Raw genomic sequence first — 24,862 nt, 5'->3', positions numbered from 1 at the left:
ACTTATTTATTTATTTATTTATTTCTGGGTATTTTTAAGTAAGAAAGATAAAGCAACACTGATCACTGAAAACATTCTGCACCCAATTCCAATGTGTGGCAGGATTTTTCCATAGCACCAGGAATTCTCAAACACCACCTGGGTGTCCTACAGTTGAACTCAATTTTGGCACTATTTACGCCAGAGATAGGAGATAGCCTCAGATCTCACAAGTTGAGTCCTCAGCCCTACAAGACTACACACCTCCCTTCCTCTCTCCTCACCCACCCCACCCCTCCTTAGACTCCAGACACAAACCCAGGTTAACACCTGTGCTTCTGACTGATAGTCCATAAATTGGAAGTTCCAATGACCTGGGTTCTATTAGTTTGCTAGAGTGGCTCAGAGAATCAGGGAAACATTTTACTTATTAGGCTACTGGTTTGTTATAAAAGGATGTAACTCAGGATCAGCCACATAGAAGAGATGCCTAGAGAAATGTATGAGATAAATGGTGCAGAGCTTCCATGCTATCTCCAAGTGCATCATTCTCCCCCCCAGATCTCCACCTGTTCACCAACTCAGACGCTCTCTGAACTCAAGTCTTCATTACATAGACATGATTGATTAAATCATTGACCATCTGCGATTGATTCAACCTCCAGCCCCATTCCCTGCTCTCCCCTCCCCAGATGTCAGGTGTTGAGACTGAAAGCTTCAACCCTTTCATCACCTCATTAGTTCTCCAGGCAACTAGCACCACCCTTAGGTGCTTTCCAAATCTCACCTGATCAATGTTACAAAAGAGACTTATCACTCTCATCACTTAGGAAATTCCAAGGGTTTTAGGAGCTCTGTGCCAGAAACGGGACAAATATGGTCTTCAAAATGCTTTGATAACATCCCTCTAAAAGAGTATGGAAGACTAGATATCCTTTTGTGCATTTTAAAGCAAATATCTAAAAATTCTCATCATAAGTTTAAATAGCTGCAAAGAATAAAATTTCCAACAAGTTATAAATACTGACATTTAAAAAATAAGTCACAGCATTCTTTTAAATATTTCCTAAGTATGGAAATGATGGTCATCATTATCCATTACAAAACTAACAAACAAGAAGGAGCTCTTCTTTTTAACAGTTGAATATTTTATATTACATTTTTACCCTCCTGAACTTGTATTTCCATTCTATTGCCTCCAAGGATTTTAAATATGTGCTTTTCATAAAATTCTTTATTAAAAAGTAAATTTTGTATTGAAATATAACACACATAAATACATCATAAGTTTCTGGCTCAATACATTTTTACGAAGAATGTACACTCATCTAATAGCCAGCATTCAGATCAAGAAATAGGTTGTAAAATATTTTTAGCACCCCAGGGTTCTCCCTTGGGTCCTCTTCCACTGTCCTGACTTCTAATCTGGGATAATAAATATAATAACCAACAACGGCCAGATCATACATAAAAATAGAGCTTGGATCCACAACCTGCAGCAGCCTACCCAGGAAACCAACCCCTTATCTATCATAACCCAATAAGCCAGGCTGCTGTAAGTTGGACTAGTAGGAAGTTAGATTGCTAGCTTTAATAACAATCTAGGAAACCAAACAATAACTTCTGTAATAATTGATCCTGAATGGCCAGGGCTTGATTAGTAACTGACAGCTTCCCTAATTTTTGTCCCTGCTTCCAGCTTAAGACCAACTAGAGAAAGCTAAATATGTGCCCCTAGACAGTCACATAGGTGCCCCCTTCTGGTTAGCCCACCTACAGCTTCCCGCATGTCAACAGCCTCCAGTCACAGCACACCTGAAGCCTTCCTCTTTTTCTACTACTACTGTTTCCTACTTTTCTGCCTGCCTTTGAGTCTTTGCTCAAACTCAGGTGATGGCAGCTGACTCACTTGCTATTGCAAGCTCTGAATAAATTGCCTTTGCCTGTTCTCATTTGGTTGATCTTTGTTTATTTCCACAAACCCCAATATATTAGTTTTGTGTCTGGATCTTTATGCTGTAAAATTCATTCATATTATGTATAAGTGTCATTAGTTTGTTTTTATTGATATATAGTGTTACTATATCACAAATTATTTCTCTATTTTACTGTGATGGATATTTGGTCTTTTTCCAGCTTGGGGCTTTTATGAATAAAGCTGCTACACAAATTGGTACAATCAGGTGCTGACTATATGTTTATGTGGAAATTTTGGGTCTTGGGTAGGTGTATTTAGCTTTAGCAAGTACTGCCAAACAGTTTTTCAAGGTGATTAAACCAATTTACTCTCCCACAGGCAGTATAATCTGATAGAATTTTATCCTAATGTATATTTTTTTATGCTTGGAAGTCTTTTATTGATTTTTTTATGCTTTAGAGTCATTCTTCTATGCAGACAAAGAGTTGTATAAATTGAAATTTGATATAAACAAACTTCTGTGACCATGAGGCTATATTAAAATTTATGTTTTGCACTGAGTTATCATTAGTTATTAGTAGTACCCAATTGACCAGAATAACATGTGTTATGAATTTGAGAAAACAGTAGTAAACAGGAAAAGCAAAATTGTATTGGGAAAACATTACTTGTAGAAATAAAGTTTTTAAAAATTAGTTTATGCATCTGTGGATAAAAATTATTGCTAGAATGAGAATATTCGGCATCACTTTCTTATTTCAGCTTTTTGTTTATGTTAAGTGCTAAGAAACTATGTTCACAATAAGTAGACAGGAATAGAAGATGTCTGTTATCACAATATCACTCAGTTCTTTGAACTACTGTTGAGTAAAAATGTCCCAATGGGATCAGAGATTGCCATTAGCTAGAAGGGCCAGATCCTGACTAATTCCTCAAAGCTCTTCTCCATCATCGAAGAAGGCAATTATATCTGTCTCTGGTTCCAGGTAAAGTGTTGGATAAACAGGACTCTCGCATATTCCCGGGACCCGGTGTTGGTTTCAGTGGCAGGACAGCCTACGGTTCAGACCAGCGAGGTAGAAATCCGTGACCTCCGCTGCCGGGGTCTCGGGGTGGAGTCCGACCGAGAGCGCAGCGCGGCGTGCGTGGAAGCTCCGGCTCCCTCGCCACGCCCACTTCCTGCCCCATCCCGGGCCTTTCCAGGTCTCCTCTTCCAGTGAACCGGATGCTCCGTCAGTTTCCTCCTCGGCGTCCTCCGGTGTTTCCCGGCTCCCTGGCAAGGCCGCAGGCATCCACGGGGGACGGTCAGGGGGCTCCCGGCGGCTGGCCTGGCAGGTGTAGGGCGCCGGTAGGAGCTGGGCGCACACGGTTACCGAGCGTGGAGGAGACACGTCCCTGCGGCGATGGGTGCCAGGGGCGCTCCTTCACGCCGGAGGCAGTCGGGGCGGCGACCGCGGTATCTGCCCACCGGGAGCTTTCCTTTTCTCCTCCTCCTGCTGCTTCTCTGCATCCAGCTCGGTGGAGGACAGAAGAAAAAGGAGGTAGAATGAACCCTCTGGGCATTCCCGGGAGGGCCAGGACGGGTCCTGGCAGGCGGGCCGCGTTCCTAGGCAGCCTTCCCGCGTTGCTAGGCAGCCGGGCCGCCGGGTGTGGCTGATGGCTGTTTTGGGGAGCGGTTGGGAGGCCTTTGCGCGAGTCCTTTGGGCTCCACGGTTTCAAAAGTGGGGTTGCCCAATGCTTTCTTAAAAAACAACGAAGCATCGTCTTTTGTGCGCCTAGCACCTCACACCTTTAAGACACGGAGCGTTTTTGACCCTTGCTTGAAGGCAGAGTTTCGGGGCCGTCGAGTCAGTAAAAAAGAGTGTGTTGGATGTGAAAACACCCTTTAGGAGTATTTCAAACCTATAGGAACGAGTTGTCCCTTGTGTTCATTACCCTGCTCCCTTCGTTATCCGTTTCAGGAGGCAACAGATCATATTGAGACCGTGTTTAAAGTTATTCTGTATTTTATATACATTTTTAAAGCTGTATATTTTTTTTATATTAAATTCAAGGTATAATTGTGCCAATAACCTCACATTTAGGTTGCGCAAATTTATTTGTGAAATTCAGATCACCTGATTTCAATCTTAGTCCTACAGTAACTCTGATGAGGACGCGGATTGAAGTAAGTGACCGTATTTAAAGTAGTTGTAGAGTTATTTGTGAATTTCAGTTATCCATCTCTACCTTGGATGGTTGATCTCGTGGGATTAGAAAAAAAATTATTTTGGAAATGTGAGTAAGGTTTCTAATTGTACGTCATTTTAGTGAGAGTGTCTCTCCATATTTATTGCAAATAGTTTTTCCTGGTGAAGTTTTATTTACATAAACGTGGCTCTAATTAGGGTTTCAAATATTACCGTGACTTTCTTGATAGCTGGGTAGAAAGAGTGAAAAAACAGCGTGACACACAAGTATCTCTGATTCTCTTTCTCTTTACTCCTTGCCTGAAACAACTCTGAACTCAGTATTTTCTCTTTAACTTTTTTTTTTAACTTTTTTTACTTTAACATAAAAATAGGCCTTAGTGAAATTCTTGGTGGTGTTACAGTAAGAGGTTTGGTGAAGAACCATTGTTAAATTAAGATTGTATTTACAAATATAACGATTTTTTTGCCTAGCATTTGGTATTTATATACATTTCTTAGATTTCATAGTTTTTCTCTTTTTAAAAATTTTTTATCTTATAACCTTGCCAACATATTTAAAATTTATTTATTTTTATATTTTAAATTTAATTTTATTTATTTTTATACAGCAGGTTCTTATTATCTATTTTGTACATATTAGTGTATACATGTCAATCCCAATCTCCCAATTCATCCCACCACTCCCCCACCACGGCTTTACCCCCTTGGTGTCCATACGTTTGTTCTCTACATCTGTGTCTCTATTTCTGCCTTGCAAACTGGTTCATCTGTACCATTTTTCTAGGTTCCACATATATGAGTTAATATACGATATTTGTTTTCCTCTTTCTGGCTTACTTCATTCTGTATGACAGTCTCTAGGTCCATCCACGTCTCTACAAATGACCCAATTTCGTTCCTTTTTATGGCTAAATAATATTCCATTGTACATATGTACCACATCTTCTTTATGCATTCATCTGTTGATGGACATTTAGGTTGCTTCCACGACCTGGCTTTGTAAATAGTGCTGCAGTGAACACTGGGGTGCGTGTGTCTTTTTGAATTGTGGTTTTCTGTGGGTATATGCCCAGGAGTGGGATTGCTGGGTCATATGGTAATTCTGTTTTTAGTTTTTTAAGGAACCTCCATACTGTTCTCCATAGTGGCTGTATCAATTTGCATTCCCACCAACAGTGCAAGAGGGTTCCCTTTTCTCCACACCCTCTCGAGCATGTGTTGTTTGTAGATTTTCTGATGATGGCCATTCTGACCAGTGTGAGGTGATACCTCAATGTAGTTTTGATTTGCATTTCTCTAATAATTAGTGATGTTGAGCAGCTTTTCATGTGCCTCTTGGCCATCTGTATGTCTTCTTTGGAGAAATGTCTATTTAGGTCTTCTGCCCATTTTTGGATTGGGTTGTTTTTTTGTTTGTTTGTTTTTTGTTTTTTGTAAAAATTTTTGGCTGTGTTGGGTCTTCGTTTCTGTGCGAGGGCTTTCTCTAGCTGTGGCAAGCGGGGGCCACTCTTCATCACAGTGCACGGGCCTCTCGCTATCGTGGCCTCTCTTGTTGCGGAGCACAGGCTCCAGACGCACAGGCTCAGTAGTTGTGGCTCACGGGCCTAGTTGCTCCGCGGCATGTGGGATCCTCCCAGACCAGGGCTCAAACCCGTGTCTCCTGCATTCGCAGGCAGATTCTCAACCACTGCGCCACCAGGGAAGCCCGGGTTGTTTTTTTAATATTGAGGTGCACGAGAGCTCTTTATCTATTTTGGAGATTAATCCTTTGTCCGTTGATTCATTTGCAAATATTTTCTCCCATTCTGAGGGTTGTCTTTTCGTCTTGTTTATAGTTTCCTTTGCTGTGCAAAAGCTTTTAAGTTTCATTAGGTCCCATTTGTTTATTTTTGTTTTTATTTCCATTACTCTAGGAGGTGGGTCAAAAATGATCTTGCTGTGATTTATGTCATAGAGTGTTCTGCCTATGTTTTCCTCTAAGAGTTTTATAATGTCCAGTCTTACATTTAGGTCTTTAATCCATATTGAGGTTATTTTTGTGTATGGTGTTAGGGAGTGTTCTAATTTCATTCTTTGACATGTAGCTGTCCAGTTTTCCCAACACCACTTATTGAAGAGACTGTCTTTTCTCCATTGTATATCCTTGCCTCCTTTGTCATAGATTAGTTGACCATAGGTGCGTGGGTTTATCTCCGGGCTTTCTATCCTGTTCCATTGATCTGTATTTCTGTTTTTGGTTCTGTACCATATTGTCTTGATTACTGTAGCTTTGTAGTATAGTCTGAAGTCAGGGAGTCTGATTCTTCCAGCTCCGTTTTTTCCCCTCAAGATTGCTTTGGCTATTTGGGGTCTTTTGTGTCTCCATACAAATTTTAAGATTTTTTTGTTCTAGTTCTGTAAAAAATGCCATTGGTAATTTGATAGGGATTGCATTGAATCTGTAGATTGCTTTGGGTAGTATAGTCATTTTCACAATATTGATTCTTCCAATCCAAGAACATGGTATATCTCTCCATCTGTTTGTGTCATCTTTGATTTCTTTCATCAGTGTCTTATAGTTTTCTGAGTACAGGTCTTTTACCTCCTTAGGTAGGTTTATTCCTAGGTATTTTATTCTTTTTGTTGCAATGGTGAATGGGATTGTTTCCTTAATTTCTCTTTCTGGTCTTTCGTTGTTAGTGTATAGGAATGCAAGAGATTTCTGTGCATTAATTTTGTATCCCACAACTTTACCACATTCGTTGATTAGCTCCAGTAGTTTTCTGGTGGCATCTTTAGGATTCTCTATGTATAGTATCATGTCATCTGCAAACAGTGACAGTTTTACTTCTTCTTTTCCAATTTGTATTCCTTTTATTTCTTTTTCTTCTCTGATTTCCATGAGTAGGACTTCCAAAACTATGTTGAATAATAGTGGCGAGAGTGGACATCCTTGTCTTCTTTCTCATCTTAGAGGAAATGCTTTCAGTTTTTCACCATTGAGAATGATGTTTGCTGTGGGCATAGTTTTTCTTGAGAAAAGGAGGAGATTTGAAAAGTAGTTTTTTTGTGTGTAGATTACCAGAGCAGAGGGCATTAAAAACAATGAGGAACTCCATGCAAATGCTGATGATTTATCTCCTAGAGAGATCATCGTAACCATGGTAACTTTCAGTTGGGAGGGGAAAAAAAGCCCCAAAAAGAAGTCTAAAAAGTGTGCATTTTCAAAGCATCTTAGCATCTCCAATTGTAAGACTACTTTAACATGTGACATTTGTTAATTTAGTATAATTATAAATTGTGATAACATCTATTTCCATTAAATATTTTTTATAAAGGTTATTTTAAAAATGCAAAATTAGGGAGAAAATTGTTGAGGATTTAAAAAGGATGTCTTCCAAAACTTTTATTTCTCTTGAATAGGAGAGTCTAATAATACTACATGGTGATATTGTAGAATACACATATTTTATTTAAGGAAAAGAGCAAAATAACATATAGTTGAAGTTTTAATACTTTACTAAATGAGCATGCATGTCTCTGAAATGCAGTCTAGTTCGGTATCTGGTACTCAGTTCAGAAACTATGATCTCCTCCAATACTGGAAGAAAAACATTCTTTCTTGGAAATATAGGTCACAAGTGTGTTACTTTTCTAGGGATATTCCAGAGTTGTTTTGATCATATGTGGTGGCTGCTGCTGCTTTTTTTTTTTTTGCTTAGTTTAGAACCTGTTGCCCAGTATGAGATTTGACACCATTGAGCCAGAAAAATATAACAGCTGGAACTTAATTTACTACAATAAATATTACAAACGTAAGTACTGGAATAGTTGACTTGGCATGGATCGTGTATTCTTTTGTTCTGGGGAACCCAAACGGAAATCTAAAGTTGAACCTGGAATCAGGAATTGGACGATAGTTGCTTTTAAGGAAGCAACATTTATGGCAGTAATAGTTGCCACCATAGATTTTTGAATAGAACTGATGGTCCAGTTACAATTCATATCCTATCTAATTGACATCAAACCACTTAACTTCCCTGAATTTTAGTTCTTTTGTTTGGAAATACAGGTATAATACTTACATCTCAGTGTTGTCATTGGGATTAAATAAGACTGTATTTAAAGTGTTTAGTGCAATGCCTAGAACATAACAAATGATCAGTAATTTGGTAGCTGCTATTATATATTCTTCATTTAAATGAAAGATAGACATGATAATGAGATCCTAAAATGTGATAAAAATTTTTTTCAAATTAATTTTTTTGCTAAATAAACTGACTTTATAATAATTGTAAATTATATAGTTTATGGAATAAAATGTTCATTACTTACTTTATTATGAAACACTGAGAATTCCAAACTCTAACATTGCTTGAGAACTTCCCAAAGGAGATTTTACATCATGGAAGAATTGGTAGTATTCATGGATTTGTGTATGTGTGTCTACATACATAGGTATATATCTGTTTCTAAATGACATTTTCATTCATCAAAAAATAGTTTGGCCATATTCTTTAAGAATATAGTCAAAAGAAATAGTTAAGTAGGCACAGAAAATTGACGGGAGATTTTTATGGTCAGTTTCCTTAATTACATTGAATACAGTCATGTTAAGTGATTTTTGAATCCTCATGTTAAGTGATATGGATTTGTGGGAGACTTTAGCTTCTTAGTATTATATCATTTGCATTTCTGATGCATCATGGGTTTCTATTATTTTGACAGTTTCTCTGTTTCTTATATTGTTAACACTTATCAGTTAATCAGCTTCATTTAGAATTTTTTTAATCTCTAATGACCTCTTATAATAGTATGAAAAGAGCTCAAATTCTGTAATGATTTCCAGTGGACTTAATGACTTTACCATCATCAAAAGCAGCTACCGTCAGCCCTTCAAGTCTGGGTGTCTTGTACCTGCATTCAGAGAGGGCCGACTGTACCACACCATTTTGTAGCATGAGGGACTTGAGCAGTTTCAGATTTTGGTATCTGCTGGGGTCCTGGAAGCAATCCCCCTTGGATACTGAAGGACAACTATAATATAATAATTTATACTTTCTGCAAAGAAAATGATTAGCGAATAGGCTACAACATGTAGGTAGCGGCTCATAAATATTTTTTAAGAGAGAAGTAGTGTTATTAGTTGCCTCTGAGATAACTTCTATAAACACACTTTACACTGAGATGTATATATTCAGTTACTCTTTAGTGGCACAGCCTTGAAATAGAGACTTTAGTGTCTTAGCAAATGATAGGGAGAGGATGGAGGTAAGCAATGGATTTTGATTTTACCTTTAAGCAGAGAACGTAGGTGGAAGAAATAGTTTGTAAACATATGAGCACAACTTTAAGAAATGCATAGTAATTATACATTGATATGTATACACATATATACCTGTCATGTTGATGTCAGGCAGGTGTGTCAGCTAAGTTAGATTTTGTGTACAGTAACTCCTTGAAGAGTAATTGGAAATGACAGGTCTCACTTAAAATGGCCCAAACTGCTTGTCAATAACTTTGAGGCTTACCCTGCCGCAGTTTCATGGATAATGGCAGAAGGCATGGGATTCCTGGGTCACAGGCGGACAGTTTATTACAGTAATAGAATTGCCAGAGTATCAGCGTTTGTGCTGGTGACGCAGGCCAGCTGACATCTGCGAATGTAGTGAATTTCAGAGCAGGAGAGGACCTTGAGCTTATGGAACCCAAATCTTTCATGATGGGCAGTAAACGTATTTGACTTCAGCCTTAGAGGGAGTCACTGTCTTTATTAAATTGGAAAGTAAACAAACCTGATCTTTGTTCTAGAAGGCACAGTGTCTAGCAGAGCTGTGTACTATACAAACATCCTTGAAAAGATAGCCTAGAACAAAGTCAGTCAGTACTTGTCCTTGCAAGTTATGTCGAAACCGTGACGAACCGTCTGCCTACGCAAGGGATCTAACCTGGGTCAGAAGGGAACACTTCAGGATATTTTCTTCCACATACACAAAACACCAGCATGTTCAGCCCCTTGTATATGTGTTCTCTTCTACGTGGAAGACACAGAGAAAGGGAAAGGGCAGAAACATGAAACTTCAGCCACAGATTCATCAGCTGTTTGTTAACTGTTTTGGGCTGCATTTACTTGTGCATATTCTCTTTAGCCTTAAATAGTCAGTGAGTTTGGATGTGATTGTGATCAGTATGCCTGTGACTACCTTAGTAGTCTCCAGGTTTGTTTGGTGTATTAGACCATGTAATGATTGCTTCTTTCCGTAAGACTCCCACCTGGAGCATCATGCTAATTTCACCAAGATAGAAGATTTACCTTTGGCTAAGTATAGGAGTAACTCTTCTCCTGCTAGATCATGAACAAACGTAACACTGTGTGCATGCGTATGTGTGCACCAAATAGGTAATATTTACGTCAGTGTCTATCCAGTTTTTATTCTATCCGTTGGCAAGATTTCTGCAGCTTCTCAAATTGAGCATAAGAACCTGTTGTATAAAAAAATAAATAAAATTCAAAACAAAAAAAATTGAACATACCTAAAAGGGAACTCTCAATCCTTTCCTCTGCCCATCTGGCCCATCTGTTTTCTCATTGCTCTCAACAGTGCTGTTTTATGGGGAACAAATTTTAACCTTATTTTTAAGTAATCACTTGCCATATATAATACTATTATCTTTGTAGCTCTTATGTTTTGCACGTTGTACACAGAGAGGCTGACTTCACATAATTTCTTGCAGAGTCGTACATAGATTTAAGAAGAGCATCTTGCAAAAATATGATTCCTCTATTATACATAGATATGTAAAACATAAATATTTAGTTTGAATAGTAAAATTTCAAATATATTATTCAGAAAAATAGACAGTATTTATTTTCATAGTAATTGATATCTGTCTGTCTCTCTCTCTACCTGCTTGCCTGATTGTCTCTCTGTTTAATGTCAGAAGGAAAAAGGTCAGTGTCAACAGTGAGCTTATGTTACAGAGTGTTTCACAATCTGTGATAAAAGTCCTAACTTAGAAGTATAGCATCCTGAAGCCATTAATGAATTGATAAAAGTTAAGAATAAAAGGAAGTCTTTACTAACATTTATTGTTATTACATTTTTGGTTGCTCATACGAAGATACCTAACTAGTTTGATGTTTGGAAGTGAAAAGGAAATTTTCTTTCCCCTGTATGTTACTATGAAAACTCAACCATCTTTAATGAAAAGGGGCACTTGAGTATAGGTTAGGTAAATTGTGGTACTGATTTTATTAAATGGAACTGTTTATTTTAGATGTGTATTTTTAGAGATGGCTTAATATTGCTGTCAATATGATTTGACTCAACTTTTGGAGAAATATTGTGGTTCAGTGTCTTCTCTGCTTGGAAACAAAGCAAACCATTGGAAAGTTATCTCATCTGATTTTTGTGGTAAAACTTAAAGTACAAGATTGATTACAAATTGTAAGATCTGCTTACTATTCATATTAAATATTAAATTTACTGAGATACTGTCCTATAATTTGGTGAATTTAACCAACTTGGGAGTTGGAAATAAGGCTTATTTCAGAAAATGAAAAAAAACATAACAGGAGAGTCGATAGAGGATAGAATGCCAGGCATTTCACCTAAATTGTTTATAATCATCACAGTATCTTGGTGATTGTGACAGAGTTTCGTTTGCCTTACCTTTGTCTTTGTTAACAGTATACCTTGGTTTTATTTAAGGAGTAGGAGGAATTGGGACTATCCCAAGCCCCAAGCAATCATTTTTATTAGTCAAAGATTATCATGATTACCCAGTACCCTGAAAATTATTGGTTTAGAGGTGAGCACATGATACAATTATGTGGGGCTTTTGGAAGTTTCCTCCTTCATAAAGGACCCAAAGTGGGGTAATTCTTTCTTCCTGTCTTTGGATATGTGTATGAGGATGTGATGCTTGCATTGCTGAACGCATCTTGTAATCACAAAAAGTACAAGCCTGAGGGCAAAACCAGTAAGTTTATGCTGGCAGAGTAGAAAATTGGGAAGAACGTGGGCACTTGATGGCATGACTTGACTAGCCTTGTAAATGCTTCAACTCTGGACTCCTTGTTATATGAGTTAATAAGCTTTCTTATTGTTTAAGACATTTCAAATTGAATTTCTGATTTTTTGTATTGGAAAGCGTTCTACCGAGGAAGGTCCTCTTAGATTAAGGGTTTTACCCGTGACTGTACAACTTGTAAGTTTACAGCCTTACCCCAAAGAACTCTTTCTTTTTGTTTTTAAATATTTATTTGGTTGCACCAGGTCTTATTTATTTATTTATTTTTATATTTATTTTTGGCTGTGTTGGGTCTTCGTTTCTGTGCGAGGGCTTTCTGTAGTTGTGGCAAGCGGGGGCCACTCCTCGTCGCAGTGCGCGGGCCTCTCACTATCGCGGCCTCTCTTGTTGCGGAGCACAGGTTCCAGACGCGCAGGCTCAGTAGTTGTGGCTCACGGGCCCAGCCGCTCCGCGGCATGCGGGATCCTCCCAGACCAGGGCTCGAACCCGTGTCCCCTGCATTAGCAGGCAGACAAAGAACTCTTTCTACATTGTGTTTTAGTAACCGGACCCTCTTTGTGAATTAGTTATCAAATATTAGTGGAGGACCATTTAAGTATGTATAGCTGTCCCCAGTCTTTGATCAGTTGTCAGTATTAGAAGAAGTTTGTGTATGTTTCCCTGTCGTTGAAGTGAATTTTCATGTTCCTCTTATTAAAATAATTTTGTTTTTATTGTATGAATTGAAATTCTCTATTCAAAAGTTATGTCCAAAACGTTGTAGGAAAGAAATTGGGCATAAATTTATTATGTGCTTTAAAAACTATTAGCCCAAGAACAGAGTGGAAGAGAGTAAGTATGCCCGAGATATATTTGCTGTATGCTGTTTTCTATTTGAATGTTTTTAAGAAATACTTATTCCTTTTGCTTTTGTGTATGTAATAGATTGATACGTAGTTTCATTTTAAAGACATGCAAAATAAAATTCAGGAAGATACTTAATTTTATTTTTAAAATGATCATGTTTTAATAATGTTCTTTTAGTTAACATCTGAGTTAAGATTAAGCAAAAGAAAAACTGGGACCTTCCTCAAAGATCAGGCTTTGTGCAATGCTGATTGGTTCGTGTTTTTTTAGAGTGGAAGCTTTCAAAGGGAATAAAAGATTTTTCTCATACTCATGAAAGTGGAGTGGCTTTGCTGTGTCTTGCACTTGTGTCCTGTGCATTTTTCCTCTTGGAGCCTTTATGGGGAGAAGGAGTGGCTGAGTCAAGGTGTAACACCATCATCATGGCACTCACTCAGCATCGCTTCCTACGGAGAGCAGCATGAGTCACAGGCTTTGATGTTGGAGCGTTTTCCAAATCATAAAGCGAATAGTAACTATCGTGCGTGTGTGTGTGTGTGTGTGTGTGTGGTGTTTAAACACTGCGTTATAGAATGATAGAGCAGGAAAGTCAGATTTCAGGCTAAATAACAAAGCTGGGACCAGGAGGGAGTTTTCCTGCCTCCAGAGTTGCTATTTCTGCATCCCCGTGCTCAGTTATGCTGTCTTGTCTCTGCCCCTCCCCTCTTTATTACTTTAAGTACACTATCATTTCCTGTGTCTTTTCATGGCTGATCTTTTCTGAACTTCTTCATGGGTACTTGTTTTGTAAACTTCAAAATGATTACCAGTTTGGCAGCTCTAAAACAAAGCTATTAATACTGCTTAGACTTGACCCCTTTGAGAACATAATTTATAAAATTAGGCCATCTGTTTCTTTATGAAGCTGTTTAAATAAATGAAATTAGTCTAAGGGAAGCCTAAGTCACAAGAGTCAGAACTCTGTAACCTACATGGATGACGAAAGTATGTAAGTTTCTGTTCCATCTGTCTTCCCCAAATAGTGCCTCCTACAGTCCCTAACGCTAAGGAAAGCCTCATCATACATCTCTTTGCCAGAGCCAGAAATCCGGGCACATTCACTTAGTTTCAAACGTTTACTCAGTCGTGACTTTCTTCAATACCCCTTCCTACACCCCAGCTGAAGACGTCCCCTGGGACTTCCTAGCCAGTGCTGTCTTGGGGGGTACTCTCTACATGGCTCTAGGGTGCAATCCATCGTTCTTTGCATGCTCTTGAGTGCTTTTCCTGAGTGAGCCTTTGTCTGACTCTCCTGTTTTCTATCTCACCACTGTTACATGCTTCCTTCCAGTGTTAACTTAAGCAGGGTACCCCTTCTTCCCCGTTTTGGATCAGGAATTCCTACCCTGTGCTCAGATAGATAGATGTCTGTGCTTATTCTTTATGGCACTTAAGTGAATTATTGCCTATTGTCTGTTGTTACTGTTGTTCTACAAGCCCTTTGAGGAGAAGGGTTGTGGGTTTATTTTTGTTATCTGTATTTCCATATTCAAGCATAGTGCCTTGTACTTGGTAAATGCTTAGTAAAGTTACTTTGGTCGAGATACTTAATCTCTCTGAGCTTCAATTTCCTTATCTGTAAAGTGGAGATAGTTTGTTAGTCCCTACTATAAGGTTGTGAGCCTTACGTCGTGAGATAATTCTCTAAAGTATACTTAGCATAGCGCCTGGAACATAAGTGCTTAATGAACGTTAGCTTTGGTGCTGATATTGGTGAATGACTGCAGGATGTTCTGTGGTTTGTTTTATGTTTCCAAAGTGAATTTTCATGAGTAGCATAAGTTGATTTGGCATTACAAAAGAAACTTTTAAAGGCATTTGATATGCATAATTTTTCATGAATACTTAATTTTCCTATGTGACAGATTCTGCTACTAAATTGGCTCTTGAGAAAATGTCATCATTCCTTTCTTCAAATGATTAAAGATTTGGCAGTAACCATTTGATCATGGTTACTTTTCCTATTTGACTTCTTACAGCATTTGACAGGTGCTCAGTGTAGCCCTGTTTGGGTTTAACCTATTTGCAGTCCTTTGGACCTCTTGGAACTAGAGGTCTATTTCTCTCCCCAGGTTTGTGAAGTTTTCAGCTATTATTGCATTAAATATACTCTCTGTCTCTTTTTCTTTCTCTTCTCCTTCTGGAATTCTTGTAATGCAAACATTGTTCCTTTCATTGTGTCCCATAATTCCTATAGGCTTTCTTCACTCTTTTTCATTCTTTTTTCTTTTTGTTTTTCTGACTGGATAATTTCAATTGTCCTGTCTTCCAGGTCACTGATTCTTTCTTTTCCATTGTTGAGTCTGGTTTTGAAACTCTCCATTGAATTCTTCTGACCAGTTATTGTATTTTTGTACTTTAGGATTTCTGTTTGGGTTTTTTTTTTTAATTTCTGTTTATTCCACTTCTTGTTTTGTTGATGCATTGTGTTCCTAATTTCATTTAGTTGCCTGTGTGCATGTTCTTGTAGGTCACTAAACTTCTTTAAGGGGTTTGTCTGACAGTTCATAGATCTGCATTTTTTTAGTATCCATTATTAGAGCTTTATTAGTTTCCTTTGGTGGTGTCATATTTACCTGATTTTTCGTGATCCTTGATTCCCTACATTGGTATCTGCACATTTGAGTAAGTGGTCTCCTTTTCCAGACTTTGCACGTTTGTTTTGACACATATAGTACTTCACCAGTCAGCTCAATTTGGGTTTCTGGATCCCACAACTCCTACAGAGGTACTTTTGCTTTTGGATGGATGCTGAATTTTTGTTGTTGAGGGGAGGGAAGGATAAAAATGAGGGCTGACTTATGCTGACATCACTCCTATTTCCTTTTTTTCAAAAGCTCACCACCCTTGACTTTTGTGACTTGACCCTTACATGGCTTTATACCAGAATGATGGATAACATAGATTATTAGAACACCACTATCACCTCTACTATTTTTTTTGCTATTGATTTTATTTTATTTTTTATTTTTTTAAAATTTATTTGTTTTATTTATTTATTTTTGGCTGCACTGGATCTTCTTTGTGGTGCATGGGCTTCTCATTGCAGTGGCTTCTCGTTGCAGAGCACAGGCTGTAGGCACGTGGGCTCTAGAGCACAGGCTCCATAGTTGTGGTGCGCGGGCTTAGTTGTTCCATGGCATGTGGGATCTTCCTGGACCAGGGCTTGAACCCTTGTCCCCTGCATTGGCAGGCGGATTCTTAACCACTGTGCCACCAGGGAAGCCCTTTGCTATTGATTTTAATTGTCACTTTTCTTTGGCGTTTAATGGAAGCCGGTGACGCTCTGTATAATTTGGTTTTGTCATTTGCTTTCTCCTTGTCTTTTTTCTTATTTTACTGTTTGGTAGTCTTACAGAATGGAATTAGAATGAGAAAAGCAGGTAATGTGAATTCTAGCCCCATTGTTTATCTTTACAAATTATCTATTTGGACCACAATTTTCTTCTTTATAAACTAGAGATAATTCCCCGCATGGGGTTGTTTTGAAGATGAAATGAAATAAAATGCGAACTTTACAGAATGTCAAGGGTTTTATAAAAGTTAGTTCTGAAAAATGATACGTGGGTTCCAGTTTCTTTGATATGAACTCTGGGCTCTTGGGTAAGGCACTTAACCTTTTGAAGCATCAGTTTGTTCAACTGTAAAATGAGAACATTGAACAAGATCATGATGTCTGAATCTGGGGAAAATAGGGAAAGTTTCCCATTGGCTGTCTGAAATTATAAACGTTTTTCATTTGTGGCATAAATGGATTTTTCTGGCATGAGCACCTGTAACGTATCTTAGATTTTTAAAAAGTTAAAAACTATTGGATTAAACGTTTGCTTAGATCCTTTCTAGATGGTATGATTATATGAAATATGGTAATAGAATGATTTATGGTAGTTTCTCTATATATCAAAGGTAATTTTATGTCTTAGAGGTTGAATCTTAGTAATAGTTCTGCTCTTATTTGATTACAATATCCTTATCGTAAAGAAGCTTAACTAATACTAGTTTTCAACAATTTGAGTTATATGATCCACAGAGGATAACTAAAACTAATTGTGGCAGAGCTATTTCAGTTCTTTTTATTTGCCTATCAGATAGCAATTAGATTTATACTTGCCTTATATTTGCCTGTTTCAAATATGTAATCTACAAAGCCACAAAATAAAACAATAAGCTATTTTTGTACATGGCTATAGTTTTCAAAATACTGCATAGGTGCTATATCTGCAGTAATTCATATAGATAAGAAAACTTAGAAAAGTAGTAATTTGTCTGAGTACAATCATTAGCACTGGCCTCTAATGTTCAAGATACATATTAGGAGAATAGAAAGAACCTATTTCATTATCTAAAAACGGAATTGGTGAGGGAAATAGGGTGTTGTTTTCCTTTTCTTCGTATCCCTTTTCTTTGTAAAGCTACTTTTGTAAAGTTAGGTTAGGTTAGCCCTATGGCATTTTCTACACAGATTGCAGTCCTTTGGTTTTTGTATTTTCACAGGATTCCATCATGTCGTGGTAAGTAGATGATCCCAGGGACCTTTCTGTATTGTTTTCCTGATTTGTTACTAAAATCTAAACTTCTTTAGTGTGGGAAGTTCCTAGTCTTACTTGTCTGTGTCATCATAATCAGAACAGAAGCCCAAAGTAGATGAGTCTTTTATGTTTTATGATTGTTTGTCTGCTTATTGGTTTCTTAAATATGTTGTAAATGTTTTTCATATTATGTCCATTTTGATTGTTTTAAATAGAAATAATAATATTGAAATAAATGATAGAAAATAAGTATATTTGAGTGTCATCTCCCTAAAATACGGCACGTTACTGAATAAAGGGCCATGTCACTGACATTTCTCTAAAATGTGATCTACTATTCCTTTTTTCCAACGAATATTCGTTGATGAATACTACATGTCAGACACCATACTGGATTTTGGAGGTAAAATGGTGAACAAGACAGCCACTGCCCTGATGTGTCCTATAGCTCATAGTCCTGTAGGAGATTCAGACAGGAAAACAGGCAGTTATAGTGTGGTGTGAGAGATGCATAAACTGGGAACTGTTGGGTGCCGTGGTGTTATGTTAACACATCGGGGTCAGCTGAAAACTGAAGATACACATAGGAGATGACTTAATGAAGGGAGAAGTATTCTAAGAAGAAGAAATAGTACTAGTAAAGGTCAAGAAGTATGAAAAAACAACAAATTCAGGAAACTCAAAGTAGTTGACATGGCTCGGCTTAGAATGCACAGGTTGGGGAGTGGCAGGGTGGAGGCTGGAATGGAAGCCAGAGTCAAATCCCAAAGGATTTGCCATTGTCTAGACATGCAAGCCATGTCTAGACTTGACCTTGAAGTCCGTGGGAGGAACTGAAGGGTTTTAAACTTGGAGGTGAGGATGAGGTTTATATTTCGGAGGGTTGCTCTGGCCCTGCTGTGGAAATTAGCTTAGGTGGGGATGCGAAGTTGGAGGAAGGGCAGCAGTCTGCTCAAGAGGCTACAGCAGAACTGGATGTGAGAGGCAGTGATGACTTGTCGAAGGTTGTGGCAGTGAGAACGCAGAACGATCACTGGATTTTTGAGCTCTGGGAGCCAGATGAGGCAGTTCTTGGTGGTTGATTGTGTGTGGGATGAGGGAAAAGGAGGTAAGAATAATGACTACATTTCTTGGTAAAAGGGAAATTCTATTTACTGAAAGGGGAAACAGGAGAAGGAAGAGATTTTGGAAGGAAGATAACATGTTCACTTTTAAGGATGTGCGCGATGCCTGTGTGAAATCTAAACAGGTGTTTGAGAGGCAGTGGAATGTCTGGATACGGACCTTTGATCTGGGCTGAAGATGAAATGGATTTGGAAATCATGAGCATCAATGGGAATTGAGTTTTTGGTGGTGGTTCAAAATCCCCGCGCCAGAGTATACAGAGTGAAAAGGAAGAGCAAATGCAGACCCTCAGGGATGGCAGTATTGCACTGTCCTTCAGAAGGCAAGTTTGCAAAAGAGACCAAGACTGCGCTGCCGGAGAGCTAGGAAGAAACCCAGCAGATTGTGGATGTCACAGGGGAGGAATGTTTCAGCAAGACAGAGGTCAACAGAGACGAATGGTGACAGGCTAAACAAAAACTGTAAAGAGTCCTTTGGATTTAGGCAGAGCAGTTTAACTGTAGTGCTAGGATGGAAACTAGATGGGAGTGAGTGGGTTAGTGAATGAGTGGGTCGTGAGGAAGTAGACACAGCCAGCTCTTCTTATGAAGCACTTTTGCTGTGAATGGGTGGAGAGTTAAGTGAGTGGTGGCTGGAGAAGAGGTTGACATGGAGAGGGAAGATAACTGAAGCAGAGCCAGGTGGCTTAGAGGATGGGAGCAAGGAGTGGGAAGTGGAGACCCTCAGGTGGGATCAGCTTCCTACAGGAATGTGGTGGTAGTTCTCAGCGCTGTTCTCAGGTAGTTTTGGGTTTTCTTCCATGCCTGTGACGGGATTGCACTTCCCCACTCTTGTGAACTCAGGCGTGGCCCCAAGACTGACTTTGGCCCGTGAGTTGTGAGCAGATGTGTCACATGTCAGTTCTAGGCAGAAGCTCCGAGGGTCATTACATGCTTTGCCGTTGTCTTTTTCCCTCTGGCACGGTGACTGGGAAAGTTTGATGCGGTGGGTGCCGCGTCAGCCTGGGTCCTCCAGTGAACGGGATGCACAGAGTCTCCCTGCCAACCCATAAGTTGGAGAAATCCACCTGTATTTTTTTAAATACTGAGATCTGGAGCTGTTAGGGCTCTGTAATTTAAGCTCTTTGTATTGTTCCAAGGAGTATTGACCTCTCTTACCTTTCAGTGGGAGAAATGGATAAAAGAAGTGGGCGCAGTTGCAGGCACATTTGTTCTTTTGTTGGCAGAGATTGATGTTTTCTCTGTGCAATGGAAGGTAAACTAGGAAGGAGGAATAAGCTGGTAGGGCGGGGAGGTCTAGAACAGCGAATACAGTCTTAAATAGCTGGAAGAGGTGTTAGGTAATTTGCCTAGAATTACTCATTTTAAATAGCTAGAATAGGTAATTTTACTCAGAAAACACAGAGGCACTGTTAAGTCACAGAAAGGGCCGTGTGAGTTTGGAAATCATGTGTTTAATATAATCCTTATTTGATTTTCTTTCCCTCTGGCTGAGCTCAGAAGGGGAGCTATCGGGACAAGAAATGTAGGCAGTTGGATGGGTTCGGGGTTGGAGGTTTTCAGGTGGGTGAGATGGAAAGAGTGGGAGGAGAGGTGAAGATGTGCTGTGGGGTGAACGATATGGAAGGCGAAGACCATAGGTGCCGAGAGGGGAAAGAAGTAAGGCCCCAGTGAGAGAGGAGGGTCGGAAGGATGTGGGGGAGCCAGGGTGAGGGAACTGGTTGAGTAGGTTTTTGTCATTAGTGGCTTCCATCGGTTTATCATTTCAGAGGTACCAGAGGAGACCCTGCTGGTGAGTGGCTGCAGTGGAGTTGAGGTTTGTCGTTGGAAATGATGAGGATAAGTAGCTGAAACGCTAGGATGTAAGACTGTTTATGTGGACTTTATTCAATGCTCAGAATAATAGAAAGATGAAGGGTAGTGAGCAGGAGTTCAGTAGATGACAGTGCCTGAACAGGATGGAGAGTGTTGGGTTTTGACGGTATGATTCATAAAGGAGCAGGGATTTTTATGTGAGGACACCCAGCTGAGGGGCTGCTAACCTTACCCTTGTCCCCGAGTGAAAGTTAAGGACAATGAATGGTTTCCATTTTAGTAGCTCTAGAGGATCTAGCTAAGAGATTAGGGGAACGCCCACTATAGACACAGAAAATGTAAGGAATTAGTTGTAATTTTGAAAATTTTATATAAGCTTTTTTCTTTGATTAGGTGACAGTATTGCAGTTTTAAAATGAGAAATTGTTAGGCAGTTAACGGTGACCTTCATTTCCTCCATCTCTTACTTCCAAGGTCTCAAACCAATTTCCTGATGTTACGACGTTTTTATGAATCAGATAAACTTTTTCATGTTTGCAGTATTTCACAGATGTATGGAATATTGCTTCTGCTTAAATGATCTTGTAGAAATTTGGCAACACTTGATCTTTTACAAATGGCAGCCTTTTGTTTAACAGTATTAACTCTAGCTAAATTTCTTATGGACTGTTTCAGCTCTGGATCATTTTATGAGATATAAGCCAATATGAATTCATAATCATTCATAGGCCTCTGATTTAAAATGCGTCAGTAATGTATGATTTCTGGATATACATGATCAAACCATTAAGAAAAAGAGGTAAGAATTGATTTTTAAGTCATCTTTCATACCCAAGAAAGAAATGGAAAAACAGCTGCAATGACAGCTAGGCAGGAGTCTCTGGCTTTAGAGATTTTGGAGATAAAAACCATTCCCAGCATTTTCTTATAACCAGGGGTGTCATTACAGAATTATTGCACGAGGTTAAGCACTGCAGTGATTTACCAACTGCTGTTTTTTTTCATGGTTTTCTTCTGAGATGTTATCATTTGTAGATTGTATAGTGTCTCTTCTAAAATAATCTTTACCTTTTAGAAAGTGTGGTGTAGCTATTAATAGAGCTGCTTTGCAGTTTATGTTTCCATCACTCTTATCTCTTCCTCTTAAGATGAATAATCCACTAGGAGCATACAGAAATAAGTTATAAATACAAAGGTGGTTTGTGAATGTGTTAGTTTCCTATTAATGCATAGTAAATTATTGCAAATTTAGTGACTACAAATAACGCTCATTTTTTTTTTTATCTCATGGTTTCTACGGGTCAGAAGTCTGGGTTCCCTGTTAGGGGCTCACAGGTGTGGCTGAAGTTCAGGTGTGGCTGGGCTGCATTCTCATCTGGAGCTCTAGATCCTCTTCTTAGCTCACTCAGGTTGTTGGCAGAATTCAGTTCCTGGCAGTTTTAAGGACCCAGTTGCGTATTTTCTTGCTGGCTGTGTTCTCTTGGCTCTTTAAGGCCACCCTCAGGTCCTAGCTGTGTGGCTCTCTCCATGGTCAGTTTAAAACATGGCTGTTTGCTTTCTTCCAGGCCAGTAGGCTCGTGTCTCTGACTCTTCACTTTGGAAATGCTCATCTAATTTGGTCGGGCCCACTCAGTATAATCTCCCTTGTGAGTAACTAAAAGTTAACTGACTACATTTGCACATCTTTGCCGTATAAGGTAACATACTTATAGAAGTGCTGTTCCATCACGTTCACAAGTCTTGTACATACTCATGAGGAGGGAATTATATAAGGGTTATGGGTCTCTGGGGATTTTTTTTAGAATTCTACCTAGTAAAGTAGGTGAGCTTGCACTTTTAGATTTTTCCATATTTTTAAGTGGTGCCTTATAAAAATCAACATAAACAGTTATGATTGTCAGTGTATAGGGCAACATTATTTAATACAAGACTTCTGGTAAGGCTATAAAGTTGAAGTGATAAAATTGAAGTGATAATAAAATGGAAGTATCAGAGTTCAGTCAGAAAAGCAGGAGCTCAAGAAGATGAGCAGGCATGTATGTGTGTGCACGTATCCATATCTGGATTTATTACAGGAATCCGACTTTATGTAATGGTGGAGGCTGGTGAAGTAAGGATATTGTCTGCATGTTTGCTGCTGGAGTTTGTGGTCCAAGAGCAATTGGGAAGGGAGGCTGCTTTACGGTGGGAAGAATAAGAACAAGCTGAACCTCTGAGGATGGAGTGAAACCATCCTCAGTGATTTTTAAAGCTCATAGTTCTGACATTGCATAGTAAGGAGAAAATGGTTATTCACAGAAATAAGTAGTTGGAAATGATGAGAATTATTTTAAACAGCTCGCTCATCTTGCAGCCTCAGGATACCAGTTAAACTGGTAAATAAGTTCAAAGAGAAATAGACATTTTATTTTCTTTTTCACATGGGAAACTTACAATTAAAATTAAAAATTAAAAAGAAATTTTCAATCTGCCTAAAACTTAATTGTTTAGCGGATATGTTTTTAAAATAAATTTTCTTCCATGAACTGCTTTATAGAAATGTTTCCCTCCCACTCACCCCATTATAGGATAAATCACTGTTCCTCTCTCAGATATTTACTCAAGGTTTCAAAATAGAAAAATTATTAAGTTCAGATGTTTTTTCCACTTTTATGGCTGTTACTTTATATATCTTTGTTAGCCTCATAGCAAGGGACCCTGCATTTCCAAATTGCACTTATTAATATTATAGAGAATATTGGGAAGATACCTAAATTGGGATAGTCATGTTGTTTCGATTCAACATTTCACTATCCACTAAAACATAAAATAAAATAAAGTGATTTCTTGTCTCATTTGAAATATTCATATTAGCACCTTACCTTCATTCAGCTGCTAACAGACTGGTATTATAAAAAAGTAATACTATGGAATCCATTGTCTACTTTCTTATTACTAAGTCAGAACAGTGTAGAATATCAAGATAATGCCTTAATAAAATTGACAATTTATATGGTATTATCCTATACTGTTTTGAGAAATACATATATCTTTTTAATAGTGACTTGTGTTTGTGCATATACCTAAGCATAGTTGTCAACAGCTTTTAGAGAGCTACTTCTCATCTTGCTTTCCTGCTGTGGCTTTCATATTTTTATCAGATTTTATTACATTTTTTCTAAATTGTTGTGCCAGAGCTGTTTACCATATCAGTTTTTTCTTCTTAATAGACACAAGCTAGACTACATTTCCCAGCCTCCTCGACATTTATTTAGGGCCATGTGATGAAGTCATGGTGAATGGAATGTGAATGGAAGTGACGTCTGTCATCTCTAGCCTGGCCTTAAAGATTGCCCGTTGGCTTGTGCTGATCGTCCACTACCCTGTTTGGAAGAGTCATCAGGATTGTATCCCAAGCTTCCCTGTGAGGGTCTGTGTTAGTTTGCCTCTGAGATTTGAAAGGTGGAAAGGGAGAGAGGCCACTGTTCTTTAGAAGTAGTTGAGGCAGATTCACGGGCAGATGTTTGCAGCATCAGCCAGGAATGTCCTGGACGCCACTGTGTTCATTTCCTCTTGTTACTGTGACAAATTATCACAAACTTACTGGCTTACAACAACACAGATATATTATCTTATAGTTCTGGAGATTGGAAGTCTGAAATCAGTCTCACTGGGCTAAAGTCAAGGTGTGGTAATAAGAATTGTGTTCCTTCTGGAAACTCTGAGGGGAGAATCGATTTCCTTGTGTTTTTCAACTTATAAAGGCTGCTTGAATTCTTTATGATTCTTTACTTGTATCACTCCAACCTCTTGCTTGTATCCTTACATCTTATATTGACTGATTCTCTTGCCTACCTCTTTTATAACCCTAATGACTATAATGGGCCCACTCGGCTAATGTAGGATAATCTCCCCATTTCAAGATTCTTTTTTTATTTGAAGTATAGTTGATTTGCAATGTTGTGTTAATTTCTGCTGTAGAGCAAAGTGATTCACTTATACATATTGAATATATATGTATATATGTATATATATTCTTTTTTATAGTCTTTTCCATTATGATTTATCTCAGAATATTGAATATAGTTCCCTGTGCTATACAGTGGGACCTTGTTGTTCATCTCAAGATTCTTTACTTAATCACATCTGCACAGTTCCTTTTACCATGTAAGGTCACATGCTCCGAGTTTCTGGGAATTAGGATGTGAACATCTTGCAGGGATTGGAGGGGAGCACACTGTTTAGCCCATCGCAACTACTCACTTACCTGTTACAGACCAAGAAACTTGGTGGAAGCCTTCAAGGAATAAATCTAAGAGCTCCAGGTGAGCTCTTGAGAATCCCATGCTCTGAGATTGTCAGTAGCTGCTTTTCTTACCTTAATTTCTCCTGCACTTCTCAGTGGCATTCTAAGGTTTTTTTTTTTCT

The 24,862-nt window shown here is 38.6% G+C and overlaps 1 protein-coding gene across 2 annotated transcripts in view; it reads left to right on the top strand.

Annotated features, from left to right (window-relative positions):
- The first annotated feature begins 3,092 nt into the window (after positions 1–3,092).
- The window catches only part of TUSC3 (tumor suppressor candidate 3), a 185,050-nt gene continuing 163,280 nt past the window's right edge, over positions 3,093–24,862 (top strand). For both annotated transcript variants that reach the window (XM_068532087.1, XM_068532086.1), the window contains exon 1: positions 3,093–3,438. In XM_068532087.1, the coding sequence (XP_068388188.1) occupies positions 3,301–3,438 (138 nt within the window). In that variant the 5' untranslated portion in view covers positions 3,093–3,300. The remainder of the gene's footprint in view (positions 3,439–24,862) is intronic.

Source organism: Eschrichtius robustus, chromosome 21, assembly GCF_028021215.1.
Source record: "Eschrichtius robustus isolate mEscRob2 chromosome 21, mEscRob2.pri, whole genome shotgun sequence".
Taxonomy (NCBI): Eukaryota; Metazoa; Chordata; class Mammalia; order Artiodactyla; family Eschrichtiidae; genus Eschrichtius; species Eschrichtius robustus.
Note: the sequence above shows the minus strand (reverse complement) of the source record. Positions and strands in the feature narration are given on the sequence as shown.